Source organism: Terrapene carolina, unplaced genomic scaffold (genome assembly GCF_002925995.2).
Source record: "Terrapene carolina triunguis isolate 2854851 unplaced genomic scaffold, T_m_triunguis-2.0 Scaffold211, whole genome shotgun sequence".
In the NCBI taxonomy this organism is placed as follows: Eukaryota; Metazoa; Chordata; order Testudines; family Emydidae; genus Terrapene; species Terrapene triunguis.
Window position 1 is genome coordinate 1,559,926 of NW_020664562.1, and position 11,595 is coordinate 1,571,520.

At 43.3% G+C, this 11,595-nt stretch overlaps 1 protein-coding gene across 2 annotated transcripts in view; it reads left to right on the forward strand.

Moving 5' to 3' along the window:
* LOC112113469 (ATP-dependent RNA helicase A) overlaps positions 1-11,595 on the forward strand; it is a 47,301-nt gene extending 35,706 nt beyond the window's left edge. For both annotated transcript variants that reach the window (XM_026655860.1, XM_026655861.1), the window contains 6 exons: positions 531-692; positions 871-998; positions 2,888-3,117; positions 4,462-4,577; positions 5,533-5,733; positions 11,271-11,595. In XM_026655860.1, coding sequence (XP_026511645.1) covers positions 531-692; positions 871-998; positions 2,888-3,117; positions 4,462-4,577; positions 5,533-5,733; positions 11,271-11,595 — 1,162 coding nt within the window. The remainder of the gene's footprint in view (positions 1-530; positions 693-870; positions 999-2,887; positions 3,118-4,461; positions 4,578-5,532; positions 5,734-11,270) is intronic.

The window sequence follows — 11,595 nt, forward strand, 5'->3', positions numbered from 1 at the left end:
TAGGGAGCCAAATATTCATGAGCTAGGGAGGAACTGAATGGCACCAGTAGAGACTGAATATTTATGAAGTGGGGGAATGGGACACTGAACACTTGTAAGATCGGAGTGAACTGTGGTTGGGGAGATGTGAACAGTTAGCATTTGAGAGACGAGGTGAAAAGAACCACGGGACTGAATATTCATCAATAGAGGTATGCGGGCGTTGGTTTTAATCATGAGGGGTGGTGTTGGAGAGCCCATTTTCTGGAAGAGGGTAGTGAACAGGATTGTGAGAACAGATGGGGGAGGGGAAGAGGCATAATATTCATGAATGTGCTGTGAAATTCCAGCCACTGTCATTTGATCTAATTAATGTCTTTACCCTGGGAAGAGCTGCTGTAAAGAAGTCTCTCTAAGAATAAGTACTGAGGTAATGAGGCCCATGTCCTTAAGCAGGAAGTTTTTACTCATGTCAGTGGGCCTGTAACAGCTGTTGGCAACAAGTCTAGGAACAAACCCAGTCATAAATACTTCTATGGTTTTTGTTTCAGTGTAGGAGATGCTGTGTGTACCATCTCCGCTGCCACCTGCTTCCCTGAGCCTTTCATCAGTGAGGGTAAACGACTGGGTTACGTCCATAGGAATTTTGCGGGGAACAGGTTTTCAGATCATGTAGCCTTGCTTTCAGTCTTCCAGGCCTGGGATGACGCAAGGTATGTTGGCTTAGCACAGAACTTGATGGAAGATTAAGGGTAATATTGGGTGAGCAACTATGTGACCTGACTAGATAGCCAAATGGCTGTGTTAGAGTTTCCGTTTGTGGCACTCATTCTTCTCTTGTACAGATCTTCTTGAGTCCAAGTGAGTCTGTCTTGACTGTTTCCTTTTTAGAATGGGCGGTGAAGATGCAGAAATAAGATTCTGTGAACACAAAAGGCTCAACATGGCTACACTCAGGATGACTTGGGAAGCCAAAGTCCAGCTTAAAGATATTCTTATCAATTCTGGCTTTCCGGAAGGTAATATTCCATGGAAGTAGTCATTTCAGTATTGTCCTCTTCAATCTTTGAGAGTTGAGGGATAGGTTTCCAACCTGTTGGCTGGCTAATAGCCCAATAATGGTGAATACACAGCATATGGGCCCATGGTGACTTTGCCCCAGCACTGTTGTGCTGTTAAAACAGCTTCCACCTGAGTGTTGTTGCATGCATTCTGCCTCTCCTAGCGGAAGAGCAATTTAAGGACTTGTCTACACTGCATTAGTGCGCATATTGGGACTACGTTAATGAGCACTAGGGAACTTAGTGTGTGCCAGCAGGGTCCATGCGGACCAATCAGTGTGGAACACTCTAGTGCACACTAGAACTTACACCCCTCTAGTGTGGACTAATGCACAGTGTAAACAAGCCCTACAACTGCTTGTGAATTTAGCACTGCAGTGGTGGTAAATTCTGGAGGGCAAGGTTATGAGGAATTTGACGTTTTAAGTGGTAGTTGTCTTTTCAGATCCATCTCCATGGTTTTGCTTCTCATACTTCTCTGCCTCTTACCTCTGCCATATATGCTCCATATTGCAGTGATATTCCTTCTAGATGAGAAGAGCTAGAGACTGCCCTTCCAAAATCACTTGGCATAGCTGTTGCATTATCCGAAGGGAATTACTCAGGGCATTACCTCCCCACAGGATCTGAACACTGCCTTTCCTGCTCTGTAGTTTTCTGGGCTTGTGCTCAATCTTCACTACATAGCATGTTAGCTTAGAATTCTTTGTATTTGAGTTTTCATTTCCATTAAGCAGTGAGAATGTTACAATACATAGCAAAATCTCTCAGCTAGTCACCAATATAGGATTGAGCAAGACATGACTTAATACAGCCATGTGCAAATGGCAAGAAGTCAGATTTACTTTCAAATGGAATCTATTCAGAGAGAAGACCAAATTTAAGGAAGGTACCTATAAGTATCCAAATTAGGTTGAATTTATAGAGATGTTGTCAACTTGAAATCTAGTAAATTTTAGTGCCTTCTGCATAAAATTAATAGCAATGGCCAGGTCCCTAGTGGACTTTATGGGGTCCTTGCCTCTCACCCATTTTCAAGGTAAAAACTTTGATTGGGGTAGGGTTTGGGGCGGTTTACATTTATTTTGTTCTTGTAAGGTTGACTTTGTTTGAGGAGTATGCTTGGGTTGGGGTCTTTGGGTTAGGAGTCAATGCAGAGAGTTTCCATTCTTGTGGTGGAAGAAAAGCCCTTTTTTTTGAAGAGGAAGGTTTTGCAGTGTTTCCTAAAGATGGGACAGGTTCTAGATTTGATAATCTCTGGAAGTTTTGTTCCATGTTAAAAAGTTGATGGGAATCCAAAGTGTTGCTCTCCCTTTCATTTTCTTAATATCCAATAGTCTTTCTCCCTCTGTTCTCAAGGATAAATGCTACAATAATTCTCTTTCTGGGCTGAATGACCCAACAACCCCCAACCTGGGACTCCAGGTTTGTTGTGACAAGCAGTGACACTATTACAACATCCAACTTGACCTCTTTGGGAGGTCCTATGTCTCCAAAACAAATGAGGAAAAAAAAGATGTGATACAGCTACTCCTGGACAAGCTTTTATGTCCTTGTTCTTGAGCGTGTGGGAAGGGGAATGGCTTTAATTTGTAGTTTATTTTTCAGCTCTTTCCTCATTGAATACTAGAAAATGTGTGTTCAGTTTACTCATTACAAATACAGTTCTTTAATGTTGTTGTGATGCAGCATTAAAATGTCCTTTTCTAAGGGCAGAGGTGTCTTGAGAACCAATGCCTAAATAAATAGTTGAGTCAGTAAATGTTCAGATCAAAGATCCTGAATAACTTAGTTGCACTGCACTATGCGAGATCTGGAAAGTAGCCTGTTTTCTGTTCTGTCAACAGAGTGTTTGATGACTCAGATATTTAACAACACTGGACCAGATAACAATCTAGATGTTGTGATTTCCCTGCTTGCTTTTGGTGTATACCCTAACGTCTGCTATCACAAGGAGAAGAGGAAAATTCTTACCACTGAGGGGCGCAATGCACTTATCCACAAGTCATCCGTCAACTGTCCTTTCAGCAGCCAGGACATGAAGTATCCATCTCCTTTCTTTGTTTTTGGTGAAAAGGTAAAGAGAACCGTGAAATACCTTCTTTGATAAGGTTACAAAACTTTATGCCCATTCTTCATTTCAAAAGGAGTCTCTCTGGCACTGTTCTATTTCTTTAATGAAAATGTTAGTGCTAGTGAAACAGAGTGGATTGCAGCCCTGGAATCCTGTATTCCAAGGCTTTTCTGTTGTATGGCAAAAAAAACTGGAATTAGCCCTCTCCTCTTGCTGTTCCCTGCTCAAGGTCAGCTGATTCAGAATTCCATGTTCATTTATTTTATATTGTGCACAGTCCCCAAGTGTTCAGTGTGCTGCATACCTTTGTACTGACAAGTAACTGCTTTATAGAGTCAAGGGGCATGATGGAGGTTTAAGGAGCTGAACAGGGGACAGCTATGGCTTGTGGCACCCATGAAGGTGAGGGCAAGTAGCTTGTGTTTTGTTACCCAGAATGCATTTGAGTCTTTTGGTGCTGGGGAGGGGATTCCATCTCCTCTTCACTCCTGCGCAAAAAGGGGAGGGAGAGAGAATTATAAATTTGGGGGGCTGCAGGCATTAATTCCTTGCTCCCGTCACTCTAGCAACCCTGGATAACAGGCTGCCTCATTGGGGAGGAGTGCAATATCTGCCACAACAGCCAGCAGTGACTGATCTCTAACCGTAACTGGGCTTGCTAACACACCATTGAAATGAATGAGGCAGTTCATAGTCAGAGCCATTGTCTGTCTGTCTGCAGAGTTGGGCAGATGTCACTGAATTGGTTTATGCCAGATCCTATTTTGAAGGTATTCTCAACAAGTACCAAGTTCAGGTTTTTGTTTATATAAACAAAAGCCCAAGTTTTTAGCACAGTTATGCAGGAATTTAAAAATCTGCAATTGTGGGACAGTTGTATAATCACCAGGAATATATGGATCACTGACTATCCAAAGAACAGATTGCAAGCTTCCCCTAGAGTGCCCTACCAAAGTGCAGCATCCCAGATCTGTTGTATGGACTATCTTTAGGGTGAGAGGAGAGTTCCATCTGATGCTGGGGCATTGTGCTGAGATTGACAAAACTTGAGGTGTTTTTGGTAAAGTGACACCTGTTCCTTAGGAACTGCATTGAGACCACAAAATTCACTTCACATGGACAAATGAACAGCTTTTAAATGGTAATGAATTTGTTTCAACCAACCAAAGCTGGATTCACAGCATCTGTCCTGATCTGACGAGCTCTGTCTCTCAATGGATTAGTAATAAATACAATCTCCCAGGGATTATCCTGTTTGTAAAAAATTCTGTTAGTTTCCATGGCCAGTGGAAGAAAGAGCCGTCTTAGTTCTTGAAATGGGAAACCATGTTCTTCTTCTACCTGCAGATCCGAACACGAGCTATCTCTGCTAAAGGAATGACTTTGGTGAGCCCGCTGCAGCTGCTTCTGTTTGCCTCAAAGAAAGTCTTATCTGATGGAGAGATCATTCTGGTGGATGACTGGTATGAACTTCCTAGTTGATCATGGATAATTGTGAGGAGAAACAGCTGGTGACATAGCTATAAGTATGTTTAGTATGGGAAATGTAGGTCAGGCCGTGCAGTAACAGATGAATTTCGTCAGAGTATTCTCGTTGGTGTGTGTAAGGATGGGGGAACAGTTTATTTTGGCAGCTCCTGTTTTTTCTGTAGATTATGTTCCTAAATTGAAAACATGAGGCACTGGCTGGATTCCACAAAAGCTGCTTTCCCTGAGATCAGATCTGAATTAGAGGCAGTGTAGAATTTGGGTCACCGCCTCATAGACAAGCAGGAGGAAAGATAGCCTCATCGTTAAGACACAGGACTGGGTCAGGAGTGCTTGCTCTGCTACTGACTTCCTGTGACCTTTGGCAAGTAATTGGGAAACAGAGGTAAAAAGACAGTCTTTACAATGAGGTTAATGCCTACCCACTTCTCAGAGTTGAAGCTTAGTTCACTAACATTTGTCAAATTTGAGATTATGGGATGGTGAGTAGTTTTTGATGATATCTTTGTGTCCGTAACAGAGCCTTGAAGAGCTCCTGTATTTTTGAGCCTGCTTTAACGTTTTGGCATCTTTTATTCCCAGAGGGTAATGGAGTAGTAACTGGTAGTACCTGAAGCGTTCCCCAGGTCCGAAGAGCAGGGACTCAAAAATGTAGCAGCTGTTCTAATTGGCTTCTGATTTCTCTCAGTGCTGGGGAATCTCTCATGTTGCCAATCATAGTTTTTCGGTTCCAGATGGCGGCATTCCCCATCGTTAGGGTGTTATCCATACTCTTAACTTTGAAGTTCTAAGTGTTTTCTGTGGTGGTTGGCACTAGACGCACTGAACACCTGCTCTGTGGAACATTGTTCTCTACAGCCTCTCTCCTGTAGGCTATGATGCTCTATATCTAGAGAGATCTTCATTTTGAAATCGTTTTTCCTGCTCTAGGATTAAATTGCGGATGTCTCATGATGCAGCTGCCTGTGTCACTGCCCTACGTGCAGCAATGGAAGCTCTTGTTGTTGAAGTAACTAAAGATCCTGAAATCATTAGCCAGCTGGACCCAGTGAATGAGCGAATGCTGAATGTGATCCGCCAAATCTCCAGGCCTTCAGCGGCTGGCATCAACCTCATGGCGGGCAACACAAGGTTAGCGCCAGTCTGTTCACGTATACAGCTGGATCCTTGGAGTAGGAAAACATTCCTGGTAACTTGGAAAGCCTAAACATTCCGAAGGCCAAAATGTGTCTGAACTCCTATGCCAGCAAAAACTCCTGTTGTGGGATTTAGTTTGGAAGCAGGCTGCCTGATGTGGATAATGAGTGTTGAAGTTTTTATATACTCATATTTTCAGTGAATCATAATGTCTGAAAATCTTCCTAAGAAACTGTGCAAGCAGTGAAGTTGCAGGTTGATGGAGGATGACAAAAGGAGAGTAAAATGATGGCTCCTGTAGTTAAGAGTTAATGAGGTTTGGTGTGATTGGCTATCCTGTGATACAGCATGTACCAAGGATCTTCTGGATTTCACAAACGAATTGAGGGGGCTGCTGTACTCATGCATGATTTTGAACTGTTTGGGAAATGCACACCATCACATACACAAAGTATACTGACTGTAATTCCTTCCCCAGGCCACGTATGTCACCCTCCCATTACTAGCAGAATTATAAAAAATGATGCATAGTAGTTTCAGGAAACTGAAATAACATAACCGTTAGGCCCTGAAGTAGAAATCTTTCAAAAACCTGGGAGAGTATGGTTAAACTATAGCAACTTGGTACGCACAGATGGTTACTCTGCAGAGAGTAACCGTTTCACTGGCCTGCAATAAACTTCACACCAGAAGACTGATCTTGGTATGAAGTGTTTGAACAAGTTAATTTCAATTTAACCCTACTGTCAAATTCAGAATATGGTACAGGTCTGTCGCATCTTATACTGGGGTTACGTTCCGCAGTCAACGCGTAAAGCAAAAATCGCATATCGTCAAAATTACATTGAGTGTAATGGCGGGCGGAATTGCCCGCACTACAGGTACAGTATTAAAATTGTTGTTTTTCTTTTTTTTGTTTTTGCCGACTGCGTAAAGCTGAAATCGCGCATGTTAAATGCGCGTAATATGTGACAGACCTGTAGTTGTAATCCAAGAGGCCATGGTACCCTGGTGTGTACATCATATGGCTTGAACATTCTGGCAGCTGTAGAGTTGATTTGGATTTGCAGTGGTGGGCATTAACTTGTCTACTGAATTTTACATACTCTGAGCATGTGTGATTTCCACCTACTCAAGGATATTTAGATTGACGTGAAGGGTATGAAATTGCAGGCAATTTGTGTTGCTCATTATACAAAACAGATTTAAGATGTAAAGATGACTTTTCCCAAATCTCTGGAGATATAGTAATGGTTGAACTGCAGGCAAGGAGAGAAATGTATTTGGTTGATAGTGTTTGACTTCTCCATTCTACCACAAATACTCTTCCTGAAGAGATCAGTGCCTCATTTCTTGAGTGCTTATCTAATCATACTGTGTGATGCTAGGATTCCCCCTTGGTCCTAATGGCTGCCTAAGAGCAGAAAACACTACTCTAACATTAGACTCATAGACTTTAAGGTCAGAAGGGACCATTATGATCATCTAGTCTGACCTCCCGCATGATGCAGGCCACAAAAGCTGACCCACCCACTCCTGGAATAATTCTCTCCCTTGACTCAGCTGTTGAAGTCCCCAAATCATGATTTAAAGACTTCAAGTCGCAGAGAATCCTCCAGCCAGCGACCCCTGCCCCATGCTGCGGAGGAAGGTGAAAAACCTCCAGGGCCTCTGCCAAACTACCCTGGAGGGAAAATTCCTTCCCGACCCCAAATATGGCGATCAGCAGAACCCCGAGCATGCGGGCAAGATTCTCCAGCCAGACCCGCATTGACCATTGATACTAATTACCAGCGATGGCACGTTATTGACCTATTGACTAGAATCACGTTATCCCATCAAACCATCCCCTCCCTAAACTTATCAAGCTTAATCTTAAAGCCAGAGAGGTCTTTCGCCCCCACCGTTTCCCTCGGAAGGCTGTTCCAGAACTTCACCCCTCTGACGGTTAGAAACCGTCGTCTAATTTCAAGCCTAAACTTCCCGACGGCCAGTTTATATCCATTTGTTCTCGTGTCCACATTAGTACTGAGCTGAAATAATTCCTCTCCCTCCCTGGTATTTATCCCTCTGATATATTTAAAGAGAGCAATCATATCCCCCCCTCAGCCTTCTTTTGCTTAGGGTAAACAAACCGAGCTCCTCGAGTCTCCTTTCATAAGACAGGTTTTCCATTCCTCGGATCATCCTAGTGGCCCTTCTCTGTACCCGTTCCAGTTTGAGTTCATCCTTTTTTAAATATGGGAGACCAGAACTGCACACAGTACTCCAAATGAGGTCTTACCAGTGCCTTGTATAACGGAAGCAGCACCTCCTTATCCCTACTAGAAATACCTCGCCTAATACATCCCAAGACCTCATTAGCTTTTTTCACGGCCACGTCACATTGCCGACTCATAGTCATCCTGTGATCAACCAGGACTCCGAGGTCCTTCTCCTCCTCCGTTACTTCCAACCGATGCGTCCCCAGCTTATAACTAAAATTCTTGTTAGTCATCCCTAAATGCATCACCTTACACTTCTCACTATTAAATTTCATCCTATTACTATTACTCCAGTTTACTAGGATATCCCGATCTTTCTCCGAATTGGCAATACCTCCCAACTTTGTGTCATCCGCAAACTTTATCAGCCCATTTCTACATTCAGTTCCAAGGTCAGTAATAAATAGATTAAATAAAATCGGACCCAAAACCGAACCTTGAGGAACTCCACTGGTCACCTCCGTCCAACCTGACAGTTCACCTTTCAGTACGACCCGCTGCAGTCTCCCCTTTAACCAGTTCTTTATCCACCTCTGGATTTTCATATCGATCCCCATCTTTTCCAATTTAACCAATAATTCCTCATGCGGTACCGTATCAAACGCTTTACTGAAATCGAGGTATATTAGATCCACCGCATTTCCTTTATCTAAAAAAATCTGTTACTTTCTCAAAGAAGGAGATCAGGTTGGTTTGGCACGATCTGCCTTTCGTAAAACCATGTTGTAATTTGTCCCAATTGCCATTGACCTCAAGGTCCTTAACTACTTTCTCCTTCAAAATTTTTTCCAAGACCTTGCATATTACAGATGTTAAACTAACAGGCCTGTAGTTACCCGGGTCACCTTTTTTTCCCCTTCTTGAAAATAGGAACCACATTAGCTATTCTCCAGTCCAACGGTACCACCCCCGAGTTTACAGATTCATTAAAAATTATCGCTAACGGGCTTGCAATTTCTCGCGCCAGTTCCTTTAATATTCTCGGATGAAGATCATCCTGTCCGCCCGATTTAGTCCTGTTAAGCTGTTCGAGTTTGGCTTCTACCTCGGATACGGTAATGTCAACCCCCCCTCCTTTATTCACCTCTGTCACGCTGCCTCTATTCCTAAGCCCTTCATTAGCCTCATTAAAGACCGATGCAAAATATTCGTTTAGATATTGTGCCATGCCTAGATTATCCTTAATCTCCACTCATAGACTCATAGACTTTAAGGTCAGAAGGGACCAATATGATCATCTAGTCTGACCTCCCGCATGATGCAGGCAACAAAAGCTGACCCACCCACTCCTGGAATAATTCTCTCCCTTGACTCAGCTGTTGAAGTCCCCAAATCATGATTTGAAGACTTCAAGTCGCAGAGAATCCTCCAGCCAGTGACCCCTGCCCCATGCTGCGGAGGAAGGCGAAAAACTCCATCTCCAGTCTTCAGCGGTCCCACTTCTTCTTTCTTTGTTTTCTTCCTATTTATATGGCTATAAAACCTCTTGCTATTGGTTTTAATTCCCCTCGCAAGGTCCAACTCTACACGGCTTTTGGCCTTTCTCACTCCATCTCTACATGCTCTGACCTCAATAAGGTAGGTTTCTTTGCTGATCCCTCCACTCTTCGTACGCTTTCTGTTTTTTCTTAATCACCCCTCTGAGACGCTCGCTCATCCAGCTCGGTCTAAATCTCCTGCCTACGAACCGTTTTCCCTTTCTCGGGATACAGGCCTCCGACAGCTCCTGCAACTTCAATTTGAAATAATCCCAGGCGCCTTCCGCCTTTAGATCCATAAATATGTTAGTCCAATCCACTTCCCTAATTAGTCGCCTTAATTTATTAAAGTTAGCCCTTTTGAAATCGTAAACCCTAGTCTCTGATTTAATTCTGTTAATCCTTCCATTTAGTTTAAACCGAATTAGCTCAGATTCAGATTTAGTCAGATTCAGTGTGGGCAAAGCACACATCAGGGTTGGGATTTCTCTTGTAGAGTATGGGTGCTGAAGCTCCTCATCCAGTCTGTATAAAGAATGATAGAAATCAAAAGTTCTCCAGGCTCATAAACCACTATAAACTGTACCTGTGTTGCTCAGCACAGCAAACCATTAGACAGCAAGAACCACTTTTGCAGTTTTTACAAAAATATCTGAAAATAGTTGGTCTCAGTCCACACGAGTCTCACCACTTCTCATAATACAATATCTATTTGTGCTTTTCCATATCACTGGTAAACATGGCTGTGTATGGGGAAAGGGAGCTGTAGAGCTCTGTGATGTATACACATGAAAGTTCTAACAAAGAATCTTTTCTCTGCTTCAGTATCAGTCCTAGTACAGCTGCTGAAGGGCTGCATGGGGGGGAGGAGGAAGTTCCTGTTTCAGTATCCTTTCTGCTTTAAGGAACAGGCTGACTCTCTTTCCCCTCCACCCCACCCCTTCCCTAACTATGTCAAGCACATCCTATTTCCAGTCCGCTCTTCCTTCTCCTGCAGGCTGTTTCCCATTATTTTCTCAAATGCTGGGTGAATTTACAGGGCTAAATGTTAATGACTTCAGAGACTTTAATGTTCGTTATTCTGCTGTTATATAAGCAGAACAGAAACTGTGCTTTCTGTGTATCATTGGACCATTGTTAGCAGTAGCCTCAAACGGAAACGGCTGAACCACTTTGGTTGAAATTCAGCCTGAGGCAAGTGGCTGGCATGGAAAACTTCAGCCCCATAATGGGACTTTGGCAAAGTTATAAACAATTGAAAACAGTCTTATAGTAGGACATGTCAGGCAGCCCTGCCTCTAATAACCTGTTTCATTCCTTATTTCTGATGTAAATAATTTAATAAAAGTGGGGGAGACTCCACTGTATGGAGTATAGGTAACTGATCAAAATGAGGGACCAACTTCTATTTTTTCTTAAACATACCTACGAGGGGCAAAATAGAGAGCCCAGCACTTCCCACATAAGCTGAAAACTGCCACCCCTACCTATGAGTGGTTATTTTTGACAAAGTCCACATCAGTGGACAATTTTATCTCCGCTTTAGAATTTTTTCAGAATGGGTGTGGTCCTGGACCAGATGAGATCACTCCGGGCTGCTCTTTAATGAAGCTTTACAGGGAGCAAATGTCTAAGTTGGGTGTGGGATTTGAGCATACTGCTCTGCTGCATAAGAGAAGTGGGAGTTTTTATGTTTTTGGAACTCTCCACTCTGATTGTGATGAAAATATTGAATCCTATAAAGTTGTGGGTGTTAAATTAATTTTTTCTTAAAACTTTTCTTTCCTAGGTTTGGAGATGGTCCTCGTCCACCCAAAATGGCTCGATATGACAATGGAGGTGGATTCAGAGGACGGGGAGTTAACCAGCGTGGCTCTGGCTATAGAGGTGGAGGCTATGGTGGTGGAGGCTATAACTCGTACCAAGGTGGCTCTGGAGGAAGAGGATACCAAGGTGGTTCTGGGGGAGGTTATAGAGGTGGGGGGGGATATAGAGGGTCTGGGGGAGGGTATCGAGGCTCGGGTGGGGGATATAGAGGGTACCAAGGTGGTGGAAATAGAGGTAATTATGGAGGTGGGTATGGGGGCCAAGGAAGGGGGCGTGGTGGTTATTGA